This window comes from Falco biarmicus, chromosome 3 (genome assembly GCF_023638135.1).
Source record: "Falco biarmicus isolate bFalBia1 chromosome 3, bFalBia1.pri, whole genome shotgun sequence".
Classification (NCBI taxonomy): Eukaryota; Metazoa; Chordata; class Aves; order Falconiformes; family Falconidae; genus Falco; species Falco biarmicus.
The window spans coordinates 61,630,171-61,649,237 of NC_079290.1; the positions used below are offsets into that span (position 1 = coordinate 61,630,171).

The window sequence follows — 19,067 nt, forward strand, 5'->3', positions numbered from 1 at the left end:
TTTGCAAATACCGAACGAGTCAGGCGCACACCTCAGCAACAGGGACCACTGCAGGCTTCTCCCGGAGCAGGGCAAGCAGTGCCTTTCAGCCTTGGGCCACGGGTTGTGCGTTTCTACCAAAGCCTGGCCTCCATCTGAAAACCCTGGGAGAGGCAGGCCTGCGCGCATTCCCGTTTTCCAAAAACTGTCGTTTGGCTTTGGACAGGTCGGGGCTGGGGGGGCTCCCGGGAGCGAGGCACAGCCTAACACTGCGGGCGAGCTTCCACCTGCACAAGCCGCACCCGGTGACACCGCCCGCAGGCCTGCCAGGGAGAGCGCCACACCCCCGCCCCGCCCCGCCCCGCCCCAGGCGACAGGCGACAGCCCGCCCCCGGCACCAGCCGCCCCGCCCGCCCCGGCCCCGCCGCGCAGGCGCGCTGAGGAGGCGGAGGGCCCGGCCCCTCCCCTCGACGCCCCGTGAGCCCTGCGGCGGCCCGTCGCGGGGGCGCGGAGCGCAGCGGTGCGTGCCGGCGGGCAGGCCCGGCGACATGGCGGCGCAGAAGATTAACGAGGCGCTCGAGCACATCGCCAAAGCGGAAAAATAGTGAGCGGCGGGAGGGCGGGCGGAGCTGGCGAGCGGGTGCGGCGGCTGCTCCCCGGCTCTCCGGCCCCGTGCAGGCGTCGCGTCGCCCGAGCGGGGCTCGGCGGAGCGCGCTGCCTGCCGCCGCGGCCGCCCGAGCCCGCGGCCTCCGAGCCCGGGGGCTGCGGGCGGCCAGCTCAGCGCGGCAGCTCGGGGCTGCCCTCGGCCCTGGGCCGCGGCGGGGGGCAGCTTCTCGGGAGCTGTAGTTCTCGCAGGCGCCCGTGCGGGGAGCGGCGGCCTCGGAGGAACTACAGCTCCCGTGAGCCCCGGCGGGGCGGAGAGGCCGGGCAGCCGGGGGGGAGGTGGTGGCACCGCGGCGGTGTGACCTCGGGGGAGGAGGGGGGGGAGCGTGGGACGGGGGCGGCCGGCGCGGAGGGGGTCGGGGGACGTGGGTGCTTGGCCCCATTTCTGCCGCAGGGGTCTTCCCTGCAGGGGGCCGAGTGGGTGCTGGAGAGCGCCCTTTCCCCCGAACGGGGAAAATAAAGCGGCGCGGAAACTAAAAAGTCACGTCAGGGAGGCCTTGTGGCTCGGAGGGCTGGAGCCTGAGCAGTTTCCCGAAGGGCCGCGTGGCCTTCATCGCTGTGACCCTAACCGGGGGGCAAGGGCCGTCACTCCTGCGCTTCTGCTGAAGTCAGTGGGAGGAAAGAGTTGTGAGGGTTGTGGTGAATAAAGGAGCTTAAGCTTGCCGAGGTGGTGTGTGTTTTGTTTGTTTCTGGACTATGAGAAGTGTGTGATTGTTTCTTTTTAGATGGTCTCAAAGAGCTGTGCTGGCATTTAGCTTAGAAGGGGTTAACATCTATATATGACAGTCTTGTTGTGTATTATAACACTAAATATAGCCATTTTGCTTCCAAGTCTCAACTTCACAGACTACAGTATGGATGTAATAGGTCTGACAAAACTAAAGATGCTATAATTTTTGTAAGAAAGGTGACAGGCAATCCAGAAATCGTGGATCAAAAGTATAAACTGTGATAGAGGACAGAATTCTCAGAATAAAAAAGAATCTGTACCAGACACACAAAATTACTTGACCAAAAATGCTTTTCAGTGGAATTAATTTTAAGCTTATCCTGGAAGGCATTTGAAATAAAAGGCACCTAAATCTCAAACTGTATGCAGAGTAAAGCATCGTGTGTTTCAGCTTTATGCATTTGAAACTTTGCCTGTGATAAAAATAACACAATATAAAAGCTTGCTTTAGAGTCATATACTGTGGTTTCCATCCAAGACAAACAACAAAACCAACACAGTGTCTGTATGCAACTGTTTTTCCAAATTAAGCATGTATTACATCAGAAGTGTCTGCCTACAACAAATATGGAAGTGGACTCTAAATTTGTCACTCTAATACTTGTTTTAGAAGTAAGTCATAATAGTGAAGTCAACTTTGCCTGATGACTTGCCTCATTTTGCAGTGTATATGTTTCCTGATGTGTATCTATATGTCTGTGTGTGTGTGCGTGGTGCCATTGAGTGTCATGTTCCATTGTAGACATAAAAATGATGCGTGAGGCTTTGTCTTTGTGTTGGTAAGTAAATTCTTTCATTTGTGTACGCAGCAAAGAGTCTTTGATAATTCTTGGCAGCAAAAAATTACTGTAGAGCACAGGAAACTTCTTGATGTGTAACAGAAAGTATTGTCTGGTGTTATGGTATTCAAAATCTTGAGGTATGTTGGTGTAGGTGGAAGTATTTTTCTTCTGTTGACCTCTTACTGTTGAGGAGCTGAACTTGTGAAAATTCTGGGGACAGTAGAAGCATGTCAGAGTGAGGCATGTAATATGGGATGTTGTTGCAGTGCTTTGTGAAATTTCTGAAAGTGCTGGCATTTATTTTTGCAGTTGTAATGCCACCGTTGTATTAGCATATAGGTAATTCCTCCTTTTCAGAGGTAGTCCAAAGTTTTGAATATATCTGAAGTTCTTTGAAGGTAAACCATAAAATCTTCACTAATTGTTAACAGGCCTTTCTTGCATTTTAGTCTGAAAACTGGATTCTTAAAGTGGAAACCAGATTATGACAGTGCAGCTACTGAATATGGGAAGGCAGGTACGTATGGCTCTCAATATGGCCATGTATTTGTGGCTTCAAAGTATTCTTTAAGCTTAATCCCTGCTAACAATTTACATATTTTCAGTACACTGCTGTGTAAGTAAAACTGTTGTGAAGACAAAGTATGATGAAACAACAGCAAAAAAATAGTTTTAGTAGCACTGTGAAATAAATTTCAGATTGTACTTGGACATCTGGAACAGTTGTCAAAACAATTTTTTCCCCCAACACCTTACAACTTCTACTTCGCATGTTTCTACGTGTGAGAAAGATAAAGCTGGCTTTCTTTCACTTGTCCACCCCCAAATCCTATTACTTTACCTACAAACCCACAAATATTCCAGCTAGTTTTACAGTTTTGCTTTTTAATCACCTCATGAAATATATCCTAACAGAGACTGTCTCAGTAAGGTAGAGAGATTTTGCCAGGTTCTTTTTTAGGCATAGTAAGTTCTCCTTCCTTCTTTCTTTCCACTGCAAGTGTCACACTGAATATAAAATTCTTATTAGTTGATTCCTTTTTGCTCTTAATTTTCTTCTTTTTGGTAATAGTAATTTAGCATGGTTTTTTGGCTTCTTGCTTTAGGCGTTCCTACTCATTCATTTAAGCCTGGATAAGAGAAATACAAACTTGGAAGAGCAACTAGAGTATTTATAAATGGAAGTTTAATTTAAATCCTACTTTAATATTCTGTCAGTCTGGCTGAGATAGAAATACATATTTGTGCCCTGAAATGGTTGTGTTGAGGAGGTTATAGGTGTGCTTTGTTGATGGTACACTTATATTCCTTCCATACTGGTTTTGTATAACCTCTAATGGCTAACACTATATACATATGCATTCCTGCAGTTCTGTAATTAAAATACAGAATGAGTGAATTCCAAAATCCAGCTAAACAAATTATGCGCAATGTGTGGTACAATGATGATATGGAAATGTTAACAATAAATGTTTTTAATGATAATAAGTGACTAATGAAGCAAGGAGGACTGCCGTGGGATTTCTTGGAAGAGCTTGGGAAATTAGCCATTCATTTTAAAAGTCTGTTTGCATCTTTAGGTGGCTAAATTCTTGAGCGGAAGTAGTGAAAAAAGGAAAATGCCAAGCTGTTAATAAGAACTTTGTTTGATTTCTTGCAGCTGTTGCTTTTAAGAATGCCAAGCAGTTTGACCAGGCAAGGGAAGCCTGTTTACGGGAAGCTGAGGCACATGAAAACAATAAAGCGTATCTTTTCATTGGTTGCTATTCTTTTTGCCAAGAAGCTGACTAGTTGCTACTAAGAATGGGGGGATGTGCATTGGTAGAAGATGTATTTAATGTATTTGTGCATTTTGTCAGTCAAACAAAACTGTCTTTTTAAAAGACTATTCCTGTGTGCTTTAAGCAGGAAAACTAAAGAACTCTTGGTTAAAAAAAAGCTGTGTTGTTTCCAATAAGATAGAATCATAGAATGGTTTGGGTTGGAAGGGGCCTTAAAGGTCATCTAGTTCCAAGCCCCTGCCGTGGGCAGGGACACCTTCTACTACACCAGGTTGCTCAAAGCCCCATCCGGCCTGGCCTTGAACACTTCCAGGGATGGGGCATCCACAGCTTCTCTGGGCAACCTGGCCCAGTGTCTCACCACCCTCAGAGTAAAGACTGTTTTCCTAAACATCTGGAGTGGTAAGATGCTGACCCATGCCTGAGATGTCTAGGTACTACTGTATAAAAATTGTTACATTTTTTTTAAATACATACAAATGAATAGTAAACTAAATACAACTCTAACATTATTAGAGTACTCGTGGTAGTATTTAGTCACCAGGGACATATTTTAAATAAATGTACTTTTTACAACTTTACGTGCAGTTACACTTTGGTATGTAGCATTTATTCTGTCCTTAGAAGCATTTATTTTTGATACCTTGGCTGTAGATGTAGTAGATTTGATTTCCCTTCATGGATTCCTTGCTTTGAAACTAGCACTTTTGTAAGATTTTGTACACTAATAATTTTTCTGCATTATATTTTTGTGGCATTTGTCCTTGACTTTGATAATGTTACTTCTAGTCTCTTCCATGCTGCCAAGTAAGTATAGGAGCCCTGAGGAATCTGAAACAAATTTTCTAACATATGGTACAAGTGTGAGCTATCATTTTGATCTCACTGTAATAAATGGTATGTTTTAAGTGGTTTCGCTGCTTTAAAAGCCATTTAATGGAAGTGCGGGCTAGGAAAGTCTGAAAACCTGCAATGGCTATTTGAAAAGATGAGGATTTTTATCATTCTTCAGCACCTTTTGATTTTGAATATTTTTTCTTAGATGAAATTATGGTAATTTTGGAATTCTACGCTGTTGAGCTTATAAAGACATTTTTAGTTAAAGAGAGTACTTCAAAGCAAGCAGATAATGACAAATAATCCAAATATTGCCTGTGGGTGAGATCATGAGAGTATATTTTTAGTGGGCAGTGTGGTTGAAGTACTGCATTTGTGGAAGATAATGTTACACGTGTGCTGTTTCATTAAATAAAACACTTGAAACGTCTTCAAAGCATTGAATATTAACAGTGGACTGATAGCTGATGCATGTTAACTTTTGCCATGTAACTACAGCTTGCTGAAACACACCGTATCTAACTACATTGTAATTTTTTTCTCTGCAGAGCTTACGAACAAGCTGGCATGATGCTAAAGGTATTTTCATTTGCTAGGTTTTATTAAAAAGTTGTATCTTATAGTGAAAAGTATTGTGCACTAGACCATTTTACAAATATATGTAAGCAAACGTTATATTAAAGGGGTATTTTTCTGTTGACTCATAGTCCCCACGAACACCCTAGTAAGGGAATGACATTTGTAAGTTGGGGGGGGGGAAATGATGTTCCTTTTGTAGAAGTAAAAGTGAAGACCTTAAGTTACAGGGTAATAGAAGAGCGGTGTTGCTTTTGCTGTAAACTACCACAAATTCATGCCTACTTGAAAGCTTGGTACTTGGAAATTAGTTTTATGGAGTTGGTGGTCAACTTGCACTAGCTCTAGAAATTTGTAAGTAAAAATTAGAATCTTAATAGAAAAGGTATTAGTTTGCTTTGATTTTTTTTTTTTTTGTTCTACATAAGCACAGTTCCTGACAGCAACGTCCCTCTAACTGTTTCTTTGCAGGAGATGCAGAGACTCCCTGAAGCAGTTCAGCTGATTGAGAAAGCCAGTATGATGTACCTGGAGAACGGGACACCAGATACAGCAGCTATTGCACTGGAACGAGCTGGAAAGTAAGTCTGGGGGATTGGTGGCTAGAATGCATGCAGAGCATGGGTATGTCTTGAGTTGTCTTTCTTGTCTTTTTGATGCTTTTAAGTAAAAAGTATTTTCATTAGGTCTGAAGAGAAATTATTTATATTTATTACAGGTTAATAGAAAATGTGAGCCCAGAGAAGGCTGTGCAGCTCTATCAGCAAGCGGCATCAGTGTTTGAAGTAAGTGGGGTTTTATGTGTTGGTGGTTCCCCACCCTGCTCAGCAGAGAACTTTCCAGTTCCAGAAAGCATACAGAGATGAATGAATTGGTGTTTAGGGTCAGCTATACAGTTAAAAAAAAGCCTGAGGTTAGATTCAAACTGATTTTTCCTTCCTTTCACATCAGTGGCTCAGTAATGAAGCTGAAGGCTTCTTTTGCTGTAAAGGAGATTATAAAAGTTAGGAGTCTGCTTTGCCTTTTTCTGTCTGGTACTTAATTGAATCTGAATTTTGTATGCTGTCTGTTTTCTGCCTTTTGTTGGGTAGACCAGAGGGTGGGGAACATGGCTGCCGGAGCGTTCTGGAGCCTAAAATAATTTGAAATCCTTGAAGGCACAGAAGAGAGGAGTTGCCCTGATGCTTTACCCATCCTGCAGGCAGACGATTTGCCTTTTTGCTAGTGCCTTTCGTGTACTTCTCTACCGTCGGTTGTCACATGTTTCCAGATGAGCAGATTTGCATCCATGTTACTTTGCTCTGTAGATCCATACAGGAGCTGGCTATGGGACTTGGGTGCACCAATGCTCATTGTGTTTCCCTTGAGTGTGTGAACTGCTGATACAATAATTAAGTTATTCTAAGTTACAGGTGACATACTTAGATTAAGGTCTAGTGGTCTTAATTCTGTGCAAATGAAATATGAACGCATGAATTTTTTGTTCTCTAGAATGAAGAGCGTTTACGGCAAGCATTAGAAATGCTAGGGAAGGCGTCAAGACTTCTAGTCAGGGGACGCAGGTATAGCTTTATGCCTTTTTAAAAAAATGACTGAATCTTTAATGGTGACTTTCATGGGTGTTTTTTCTTGCTGTTGTTGGGTTTATATATACTGTTACTTAATTCTTCTTTGAGAAACACTTCAAACTAAAATTCAGTTTCTGTGGCATATGCCATGTACATCCAGGAGCCACCTGTTTTGTGTTCTAGGATGGGAAAATGTGGGCTGTAAGGCTTTGTTTCCTTTGTGCTTTCTAGCTATTCAACAAACACATATACCAATTTTCATTATTTCTGAAACTGCTTTGGGAATTTAATTTTTTTCTTCCAGCACTAATATGTAGAAAGTACTTGAAAGTCTTACAGCTGTGGAATATAAAGCAGGTGAATTAGGTGACTAACTTGAGGAAAGAAAATTGTTTGCAGCAGCCTGATTCTGGACTTCTAAAGAAGAGTGTATCTGGGAGTCTCAGTGAGAATTTATTTTATTTGTTAATGACTAGCACCAAACCTGTCCTGCAGTTCAGCTTAAACAGGCTGTTTAAACAGGTAGTTCCTTTAAGAACTCGTTTGGGTTTCTAACTCTACTTTTAAGACACTTTTTTTCACTGCAGTATTGTAGTCAAAGGAAATTTACAACATAACTTGAAGGTCTTTCTGTGAAAACAAGTCAGCATAGGTCTGGATCATCTGAGAGACTTGGCTGCTCTGCTGCTTTATAGCTCATATATTATTGCTAATTCCTAGAAGTTTAATATGATGATTTAAAGATGATTCAAACTCCAAAGCAGTTGCTATGACTTAATATTGGTAGTTCATGGATATCAGACTTACTGATAGCTTATAGTAGCCTCACAACACACAGAAATCTGTTAGGGTCCGTAACAAGGCATTAATCTTGTACAATGTCATGAAAAATGAGGTTTCTCTGAGTGGATACCAGAAATGTTCTTAGCCTGCATGTATAGAAAAGGAATTGCTGACTATATTTCTTTATCTGCTCTGTTAGTAAGATCTATTTCTAATGTTAAGTTGTGTTGCTTTTTATTCTGGCAGACTTGCCGGTTTACTAGTTAAACACTTTGTGATTAGCCACAGGTTGATTATGCTGTATTCCTGACACTGATACTCCTAATTGTTTTTTTGGTTTTTTAGACTAGATGAGGCTGCATTGTCTCTTCAAAAGGAAAAAAGTATTTATAAGGAAATTGAAAATTACCCAACGTGCTACAAGGTAAATTCCAAGAGACAATTTCTGATGGTGCATTTCAAGTTTTTCTGGGTAACTAATGACAGCTGACACCTGACTGATAATATGTACCTCTGGATTCACTGATGTGTTTCTTGCTACGTGATGAGAATTCATGGTAGCGCATGTTTCCCCAACCTCTAACTGCTTTTTTCACTACTATAAAGTTAAAGTTAAGATGCTGTTACCTACAGGAGTATCAAAAACAACAAATACATCAAAAATAAAGGTGTTACCAAAAATAACAAACCACAAACACTGTTACTTGCTGCAATGGTTCATTACAATGTTCTAGGAGATAACATGTTTCATACCAGCTGAGGGTATGGCTTACTACTTCTTAACTATGTTGTTCTGACTCTTATGTCAGTATCTTGGAATCATTGTGGATTGTAATGACCTTTTTTACACTAAATATTAGCAGTTTAGTATTTTTATCATATTTTGCTGTTGATTTCTATGGAATCATCAGGTTGGCCATTTTTTTTATGTTTTTGTTTAGAAAACTATTGCTCAAGTCTTAGTTCATCTTCACAGAAATGATTATGTTGCTGCAGAAAGATGTGTGAGGGAAAGCTATAGGTAAGTCTACTTCATGTCCTGTATTTTTAAACTGAATGTTTCATTAATGTAGATTGTTCTTCTGAAAGAGCAGTAGAAACACCATCCGGAAATTTTAAGCCTGTATAGTACATTAATAGCATTCCCTGGTATATGGCTATCAGGAATGTTTTTCACTCTTAACACATTTAGCTGTAATTAACATAGCTACTTTTCTTAATGAACCTAAAATAAAAAAAATAGTCATAAAGAAGTAGCTATGACTGACAGGTGAAATGAGATGGAGATCAGAACTTCCCATTTTTTTTCCATGTTAAAAGCTGAGCAGAATACTGTTATGGCTGGGATTCTTGTCTTGCTTATATCCTTTTGCTTGTCCCTTTTTGTTTTTCTTTTCAAATGGAACAGAGGTGGATTAGTTATTGTAGACAAATGTTTTAGGATTAAAATGAGTATTTCTGGATTTTGCTAACTGAATTCTAATTTCTTCAGAATCTTGCCGTGTGTGTGTGGTGCCCTTGAAGTTGAAATTCTGACTTGTCATTTCCATATATTATTACAGTTTGAGTATGGAAATATGGAATGCAGTCTCAAAATGCGCTATAGCAGCATCCAGCATAATCCATTAAGCTGTCTAGTGTGGTGATTAGATTGAGAGAAAGATTAATCTAAATGTTTTTGTTAAAAGTTTGCTGCATGTGAATTACTACATTTCTGGTTATGTTGATCTAGGGGATCTTGCCCTCGTCATACACTGGAAGAAGAAAAGCAAGTTTTCTACTTTTTATGACTTTTTCTTTTTAAATAGTTGATTGAATTTAAAGATAATTTAGGAAACAGAAAGTAGTCCAGTTGAACACACTAAAATGAAGGAGGAATTTTTTACACATCTAGGAGAAAATTCTGGTGGCAAAATCTGGATTAGTGTTTAACCTTGGTTCCAGAGACTTTCCCAGCAACTCTGCATTTCAGCTTTCATTAGGACTTCAGTAACAAAATGCTGAAACAACATATTTTTACTCAAACTGTGTTTTTAGTGAAATGACTTGAACACATGTGTAAGTTAAATTGTACTTTATTTTTAGAAAGAATTTTCAAGATCAGTCTTTAAACATCTTGCTCACATTTTCCGAGTCCTCAATTTGTATTTTATATATAGAAACTCATTACAAAATTTTTCTATATGTGAAGTGGAGGAACAGTTTATTGAATAGTCACAAAAAATGGGAAAATTCTAATATTCTCTTTTTGTCTTGACTGTGATTGTCATCTTACTGTCAGAATGCAAATTAATATTGCTGAAATGTTAATTTTATGAATATGATCCATGTACCTGGAGAGACTGAAGTGGTCATAAGCAGCTTTGTGGAATAAGCAGTCCATCGGATTCTTAAAAACTTCTCGCTCTTCTGCTATTAATCAGCAGCATTTAAAGATACAGTAGCTGAGCATTAAGTAGATTGTGGAAATTCCCTAAATGAACTTTTAATTTCCTTCAGTATACCAGGGTTTAATGGAAGTGAAGACTGTGCAGCACTAGAGCAACTTTTAGAAGGGTATGACCAGCAAGATCAGGATCAAGTTTCTGAAGTCTGTAATTTGCCACTCTTCAAATACATGGACAATGATGTAAGTAGGCGGTTCCTGTGGATTTTTTTTATAATCCCTTTGCTTGTTCAGGTTGAGATATTTTTTTTTTTTCCTAGTAGAGGAAAATGAGAAGAGCAGAGTCCATGTATTGTGACTTGCTGTCATCCTGCTGTGTGCCTGTGAAGTTTACATTTTCTTCTACTTTGCTGCCTGCCAATGTAAATTCCCCCAGCATTGTTCCTTTGAGGTGGTGGGAAGGCTTAGGTGAAAGAGCAGTTTGTTGTGGATTTGCTGAGTTTGACGAGTTGACCAAAATTTGGTTCCCTTCTGCTTAGTTCTTTAGGAACCAGAACAATTTGCTGCTTATGCTTTATCTCAGAAATGCCATATAGCTGGCATGCATACATAAACATTACAGAATATGATGCCTACAGGATGGCTCTTGAATGTTTTTTTCAGCACTTATTCCTTAGGAAGGCAAGAAATAGTGAAATTTTTTGGGGTTTTTTAATTTTAGTTTTAAGAAAGTAGTTGTGCAATACCTCCCCCTTTTTTTTTTTTTTAAACTCTGCTTCTAAATTGTGGGAAGTATAAGGATAGGAAAAGTGTGGAGTAATGGAGACATCCATCCATGCCAAACTTTGTAAAAGTATTGATTAGTTTTACTTTGTTACTATGTTGAATAGTAAAAATTAAGGGACTAGTCTTACTGAAAAAGTTGTGAGACTTTTTTACATGAATTATTGCTAGATAAAGTATGCAGAGCTGCATACTGAATTTTCTTTTTTATGTAAAGCTTGAAACACAGAAGCTGTAGGATGTGGCCAAATTATTCTATAATAAGCAATATCAATACAGATCTCGCATCCCACTCTGAGTGTTTGAGATAAGAAAAATAAACCAATGTGAGGTTTATTCTAAGCTGGAAAAATACACTCTGAAAGCAGCATCAGTCTGTTTTCTGTACTGTACTAAATGTTACTTGCTTGTTTGTTGTGAGTGTCAATCAGTTGTGTGCAGTGCAATTCAACAAGATCTTTTGTGATAATACAGAAATTAAACTTGCTTTGTTATTGTCAGTATGCCAAGCTTGGTCTTACCTTGGTGGTCCCAGGAGGTGGAATCAAGAAGAAATCGCCAAATGCTGCACAAGACAAAGCAAGAGGACCAGCTGCAGTGGGCTCTCATGCTGATGAGGAAGAGGATGAATATTCTGGTGGACTATGCTAGCTACAGACATAGGTTGTCTTAAATATCTGATTTATTTGTGATGTTGAGCATATCCAAAGGTATCAGATTTACCAGAGCTTCATTGCAATTATGATATGGGAATGCTGATATTAACTTGGCAGCTTCTGGGTACAATACAGGAGAAGAATCATCGCTGTACTTACCAACTTGGAACATCTTTAGACTTCATTTCTTACCTGGTAGGAGCTCCCTCAGGGTCCTGCCTTTAGGTGACAGGAAGAATTTGAGAGAAATCTTTTACTAAAAGCACAGTTTTAAAGAAACCAGAAGCACTGGAGTAAGGAGAGTGGTACAAAATTTTAAATGCTGGATTTCAGCAGCTGACACTTTTTGGTCCCGGTAATACTCTTACATTTGTGATTGTCTTCTTAGTCAAATAAACAAGCATTCATCTGGCTATTTATTTTCTGTTTAACGCTGTAAGGCAGACTGTGCCAGGCATGATTTTTCACTAGTATAAGCACTAGGGGGAGCATTCAGTTTATTTTCAACATGTTTTTACTCCACTGTGGAATATTATTTTGATACTGTATTCTTTGCAAGCAGTATCCATGTGGGTGTGGAAAATACTAAGTCAAATAGTTTGCAGCTGGTTTGTAAGCTTAAAAGTACACACACATCTTTCATCTTAAGAACTTTTTTGACCTGAACTCTTTGGAAATAAATACATGCATGGTGTTTGTAAAGTACACCTTGGGAATGGAAGGCGTGGACAACCTTTCTTAGCAGTGTTTCTGAAGTGCATGCCATAACCAAAAAAGAAACTGAAGGCAGCAGATAATGTGCATTGAATATAAAGCTTTGAAGACAGTGTTTAGCAGAAACTTAGGTGGAATGTTTCAATGATATGTTTGAGTTCATGAGTGTTTTAGATGTTTATTTACTAATCAATAGTCTTCATAGAAATTTCATTCTCTCATATGTTCAAAGCATAGAACAGCTGTCTCTTACAGATGGCATTTTTCAAACCAGCTCAGAATCCAAAGTAACCAAATTTTACTGGATCTTCTCTATTTTTGTTTGATTTCAAGGCATCATGTATTTTGCAAGCCTCTGTAGCATCTTAAATTTGTTTGACCATTTTATGCTTAAAAATTGACAGCTCTAGAAGTTGTACCTGTGGTGTGTTTCTTCAGAAGAACCTAATCGAGATCTGTGCTAGGGTGAGAGCACTTGGAATCCAGCAGGGATTTGTGTGCGATACGTGCGCCCAAAGTTCAGTAAACAGTAGACCAAAAGCACAGTGTTAAGCGTTGGTACAGTTTCTGCCATATTAAGGAATATGATGTCTTCAAAAATATCAAGCATATGTCTGACATCTGTGTGATGTCTGACATCAGTGTGTCAGACATGATTGTGATGAAGGTAAAGTTTTAGAGGGCTAATAGTTGCTTTCCTTGGGGTGGATTGCACTCAGTAACTTTGTGATGAGTGCACAAACTACAGCATAATTTGTAGGCAGGGCTGCTGTAAAAGTCACATTATTCAATATAATGGGTGTTAACAAACCAGTTTTGTCTCTTTGTATTATGTAATAATAACCTTGGATTTTTATTTGAGACTACACCTGTAGTTCTTTACTGTCTGACAGGTAATTTTCCTTTGTTATTAGTCATGTGTATAGAAGTTTTTGCTCTTCTAAAAATAGTCTAAATGAAATTTTAAGAAGCAATTTGCTTTTCTCTGAGAATATTTACAGGTATACATGAAAGATGGTTTTGAAGACTTTCCTGTAACTTCTGTTCTCACCGTTGGAGCAACTCAGTCTGGTTATTCAGCTTGTGCCTTCAGGATTTGTTCTTGAAGGCGACCATGCACTTTTTATGGGGAGTCTTTATCACAAGCAGAAAAAAAACACACGTGTAGGAGCACTGGGAACACCAAGTAATTTTCTTCAAGCATTTCCCACTGCTTTCAATTCTGAATTTAGTTGAATGGTCCCCGGGAGTCTGCTTTTTTGTATGTGTGAGCAATTACATATATCTGAGAAAATGAGATACATAAGAAGAAAAATGGGGAACCTTGTGTGCTTCTGTGAAAGAGCTTGCAGACTTTATTTAAACTGTGCTTGTAACACTAACAGGCCCTTAAAGGAAAAATTTAAATTTATGCATTAGATTCTTAAAGCATACTTCTCATATTGCCAAAAAAAATCAAATAGATGTGAAGACGCTCTTCCCCGCTCCCACCAGCTTTTTTCTTTTTACGCTGTGCCAAGTGTGGAAAATCTGGAAAAAAAGTAACTTGTACTAAACATGTTAAGCTGCCGTTGAACTGAAGGGGGCGTCTCTGAATCGTAGCAGTAGAATCTTAATCTTTGATTGCAATGTTGCTGCAAACACCAAATCTGCAGAAATGGAAGTGTCTGAAAATAAGATGGTCTATTTTATATAACTTATTCTTCTATTTTAGGCAATGAAAGTGTGATAGGAATGTTAACTGCCTTTTAGTAAATGTTTAACTATAGAAGTTGTCTGTATATTATGTGTTAGTGTTTGTTTCTATCTTTCAAAGCAATTTGCACACTTATGTAAATACCATGTAAGTGATACAACATAGAAAAGGTACCATTTACAGCAAGAAATTTTCCAAAACCAGTGTTGACTGCAAGAAAAAATAAAATTAAATTGTGCATGAAGGCTGAGTGATGGCCAACACAATGTATATGTAAAATGAGAAGATTTCTAAATTATCTATAACTTAATACTCAGTATGCCCAAGTGCAGTGTGAAACCTGTGCTTTATTTGTTGTTTTTCCAAATCTGTGGTGTATTAGAGTACAAAACGTGTTTGTAATAGCTCTAAAGATGCTGCCTCTTGAGAAGAGGCTATGTGTTTCACGAACATGAAAAATAAAACTTGGAACTAAGGCTTTTGTGCTAGCTTTCCCTGTTGTTGATCAGGTCCTGCTGAGCACCACCAGTTGAAAATGAAGATTGTTTTTTAATCTTGAGCAGATTTTGTGTGTGACTGTCTGCAGAGCTTGTCACCAAGCGTTGTGAGTATATTATGTGATGAAGGACCAAGTCTTGGGAACCTACTGGCTCGGGTTTGAGTGTTGAAAGTCAGCGAGGTCCAATCTGTGTGGCTTATTCACTAGATATTTACTTACAGGCCATTTCATTTATCCTGTGGCTTTTGTTTTTCTAACTGACCTTTTGATACCTTTCTGGTAGCTTTCATGGTTTGAGATGCTGACACCTCTTAGGCAGTTCTGTCCACTCAGAATAAAAGATAATGTATGTGCTTTGCCTCTCTGCTGATTGTAACATCTTGGTGGTTCATTGTTACCACTTCCCAAAGACATTATTCAGAGAACAAAATTATGATATTGGGCAACTGTCAGACCTGAATTTATAGTCTTTAGCAGTGTGAAATAGAGAGAAATAATTGATTCTCCAGTTCTTGGTCTTCCTTAATCTTGGCTAATTATGCAAAGCATAAAATAGGTTTTTTTTAAAAAAAACCATAACTGTGTTTATAATGATGGTGGAGGACATACAGATTCTTAGATCTGCTGTGGAAATAAAGCATTTGTTTCCATAGTTGGGCTGGTTAAATGTGTAGCAAACTCTTGAAGTCTTCTGGAAGAATACATGTGTATGCTCCAAGGTTTTCCTGAATACGGTGAGATCTAGAAAGGACTGAGAAGGTTAATGGGAGCAGCCGGAACATAAGAAAGGTTCTTGCACCAAGCTGTGCTCTTAGTGTCCATGCTGACTGTCACAGATGCATCCTGTTTGCCTCAGGGTGCTGCTGGAGGCTAAAAGAGGAGCCCAGAGCAAAATGGCTGAGGGGCAGTTGAACGTGGAGGATGCCTTAGCTGTTAGAACTTCAAAATTCATTCCTAGAAAGGATCATTTTAGAAATGGAGTTTGCTGTCCAGCAAGAACATGTATAAGTGACTTAATTGCTATATAGGTCATAGGTTTTTGCCGATTTAAAACCAAGACCTGGGGGCAGAACAAAGAGGAAAGGTTAGTTTGGGTTTGTAAGGAGTTGTTTTTCACCTGTGTCTTCCCACTTCTATGCTGAAGTGTCGCTGGTGTATGTTTAAGCATTTCTATAGATTAACATAGGTTTTTCTCCCAAAGTTTAATTTGTAATTCTCTTAGAGGTTTTTTGGGGAGTTCTTCTGAAGTGAGGGTGTTACTTGTATTTGAACAAAAACTGATTCCGTTAAGTACATAATATAAATAAGTTTATGTGCTGAATTCGTAGAGAAATGGTGAGGAAGGTGTGGGCATTTGAAGTACTAATGTGAAATTTAAGATGGCTGTGTTCATTGGAGTTAATTAATCTTATTTATCCTTTGTGTCAGATTTTCAAAGTGGTTGTTGTCCATGAGAATGCAAGCTTGTCATTATCCAGATGGATCCAAAGGGGGGGGTTTGAAAAACAGCTAGCTTTCAGCTTTCCAAAAGCAAGATCTTTACACAATTTAAGGATGTGAACTCTATAACTCTTTAAAGACCTCATGATTGCAGAAAAATCACCTTTTCTACTGTTTTAAAGTCAAACTTGCCTGAGTATTTAGAGGCTGAAGAATCTGGCACTGAAGTTCTTCAGTGTGACAGAAGGCATCCCTCAGATGCTGTGAATAAGCAGCTGTAAAAATGATAAGAACTGGGCTGCTCTTGGAAAAAATAAAACTTGTTTTATCATCTAGGTTTATAAAAAGTAGTGAACTTCTTTGGATGTGGAAAATGGAAAACAAGCCACCCAAACTCCAACAACTAGTGGTGGCAATGAAATTGGAGTCAGTAGATACAACTTTACAGAGCAGGAGGTAGTTTTAGTCTGAGGGGAGGTGTTAATATTGAAGCTGCTGGTCTGTCGAGGCAAGGCAGCATCCCCAGGAGCTGGGCGCATCGCTTCCTGTGCCATGGGACCTGCTGGAGATGATGTGCTGAGTGCTCTGTGTGACCGTGTTCCGAAGGGCTGATGGGTCTTGGTTTCACAGCTGCTGCTGTTGCCCTTCAGCTGTGGGTGCCAGCGCGGATGCGGAGCGGCCATGCAGCCTGCAGCCTGGAATGGGAGCGAGAGGCAGCCGCAGGGCTGCACGTACATTTGAAGAACATATGGCCCTTGGCTCATCTGCCGAGTCTAATGGGAACAGTGGTAACAAGTGTGGCCTGGCTTCGAGGTGCACGCTGCTGCGATGGTAACGGGTGTGCAACCAGTTTAGGCTGCTCGACAGAAACTTCTGGAATGACAGAAGTCGGCCCTAGCATGCGTGAAGCGAAACTGGGTTGTCATTAGTTGCCCTGTTTTGGGTCGATGCCTTGGTTTTGCGTTGTTTCTAAATCGGGAGAGCCCGGTTCCCCGCTGGCCAGGCGGTGCTGCAGGGCGGGCAGGGCTCCCGGCGGTGGGAGCCTTTGCCCGGGGCTGGGGCGGCTGGCGCGGTCAGGAAGGCTCAGCTGGGGCACTGACTTGGTCAGGAACATGCGCACGGGGCCCTGTTCTTGCTGTTGCTTCTCACGACTTGAAGCACCCGGTGAAGCTGTTGAAGAAGGCAGCCCTGCGGGCCCGGGCCCGGCTGCCGCGCTGTGACCGCCGCGGGGGGCGGGGGGCTCGGCGCTGCCCACGGCCCCGCTCCAGCGGACCCCATCGGCCTGTCGGGTCCGGGCTGGGGAGCCTCCCTGGGCCGGCCGGGCTGCCCGGGGCGCTCCGGGCGGGGGGCGGGGGGCGGCTGCCGGGGGACGCTCCGGGCGGGGGGCGGCCCTGGCTGCCGGAGGTGGTCGCGCCGGCTGTGCCGCTCATGGACGCGGGGCCCGCTGCGCTGCGGGCAGGGGCAAGGGGACCGCTCTGCCGGAGCGTGGCTCTGGCCCTGAGGAAGGAGGCTTAACCCAGGCTGTGGTTTGGGTTTGGGTTTTTTCCCCCAGGATGCCTGGGAATAAATAACAGGTCCACTCCTCCTGCTACTACGCATCTCCTTCTCGCCTACCCCCCCCCCCCCCCCCCCCAACTTGGACAAATAGCATTTATTTTTTGCTGCAGTGTTTTATCACATGATAAATGGGCCCACCCCCACCTGTGATGGATGTGACTAGTTCCCCTTTCTTTCCTCTTCTCTGAGCTGGGCCTGGCTAATCAGGTGATTAAGAGCCAGGTTGCAGAGGCTGGGGGTGTGAAGAGCAGGTGGAACAGCAGCTGGTGTGCAGTATAACTTGTTAACTCGAGGGCCGGCTGATTCTGCTGCAATTGCACCTCTCCTTCCAGCCACAAAATTTTATGAAATGCCTCATGGACAAAATGTGGTGTTAAGGACAGAAATCAACAAGCTGGGGGGGCGGGGGGGGGGAAGTGAACTGAAAATGGAAGAAGTGGGGAAGTCAGTCATTGTGCAATGGTATTTTGGCTGATGGAAGAGAAGGCCCCTCCTGGAATTTACCAAAAGGACAGCACTTAAAAAAAAAAAAAAAGAAAAAAAAAAAAAGAAACCAAAAAGCCACTTTCTGCTTCACCCATAGAGGCAGAGCGGGAGGAATGAGGACTGGCATGACTGGCCTTTTCACGCTGGGGAGAGGTTCTGCTGCTGCATGCCATGTGAGACTGTATGAGCGCAGACACATTCTGGGAATCGCATCCTTTGCCTGTCATTAACCGACTGCAATTCAGGAATTAAAGGTAAAAATCTTACACCAGCCAGACAGGGACTTTTTTCTTTTGTATGTTTGTGTGCAGCTGACAACTTTCTAGCCAATGCTTTCTGTGCTGCTCAACAACTGTCCCAAAGTAATTGTGTTAGTAATAATATAGCAGAGAATTCATGAAGTGTAAAGACTTATGGTACCCCATGTGTCATACTGGTGCCAAGTGTTTTATTTAACTGACGACCGTCCAGTAATTTTCTGGCTCCCTGTCTTGTGTAAATGTATGATTTTCCAAGCTGAATAGCTGGAGAAAGAATAAGGATTCTCTCAGCTGCACCAGAGCCTGGAGCACAAGCTGGTGTAAGGAGTGAATGGTTAAAGCTGGGTAGACTTGAAGGGCAAGACAGCTGTGTAGCAACACTAAGTGAGCAAAATATGTTAAAGCTTTGATAACAGAGATGCAGCAACAGTGGTATATTTAATTTTTTTTCCTTTAAGTAAGATATTATCCTGGTACTTCAGCGGTCTTAACATTTACCCTCCCAAACTTACCAGATACTGCATCTTGCGGGAATTCCTAACAAAAAAAGTTTCTTTGAAACAACAGCATAGAGTTATTTCTACCTGCTTTGAAATAATTCAGACTATTTCTGATGCCAGACGTGAGTTTGGTGACAAGCCCTGCTGCTAAGAAACATTGGAAAGGAGAAGAAAGCACCCTTGTTTTCTGTTGATTCAGACAGAGGGAGGTGTATGTAGAAGGCTTGTGTGTTGGGTTTTTTTCCCCTTAGATCTTAATATTCTCTAATATAAGGGTTAGGGGTGTTTTCCTTTGTGGTTCATCCATGTTGGTATGCGATCTGAATTTCAGGGAGCTGTTTTTCTATGTGTGTCATTCTGTAGCTGTTAGGGGGCAAACAATTTCTTGTGG

The 19,067-nt window shown here is 41.4% G+C and overlaps 1 protein-coding gene and 1 long non-coding RNA gene across 3 annotated transcripts in view; both read left to right on the top strand.

Annotated features, from left to right (window-relative positions):
- The first annotated feature begins 419 nt into the window (after positions 1-419).
- On the top strand, positions 420-14,410 carry NAPG (NSF attachment protein gamma). The gene is made up of 12 exons (XM_056332058.1): positions 420-583; positions 2,604-2,671; positions 3,815-3,899; positions 4,725-4,742; positions 5,321-5,351; positions 5,820-5,929; positions 6,067-6,133; positions 6,840-6,910; positions 8,045-8,123; positions 8,641-8,720; positions 10,199-10,328; positions 11,370-14,410. Exons 1-12 carry the CDS (start codon positions 528-530, stop codon positions 11,517-11,519), a joined length of 945 nt encoding a protein of 314 aa, XP_056188033.1. The 5' UTR covers positions 420-527; the 3' UTR covers positions 11,520-14,410.
- Positions 14,411-17,545: 3,135 nt separating this feature from the next.
- LOC130146182 (uncharacterized) overlaps positions 17,546-19,067 on the top strand; it is a 31,247-nt gene continuing 29,725 nt past the window's right edge. Inside the window, exon 1 of one of the 2 annotated variants that reach the window (XR_008820781.1) lies at positions 17,546-18,170. This is a non-coding gene — a long non-coding RNA (uncharacterized LOC130146182). The remainder of the gene's footprint in view (positions 18,171-19,067) is intronic. The other variant, XR_008820782.1, reaches the window with a different exon arrangement.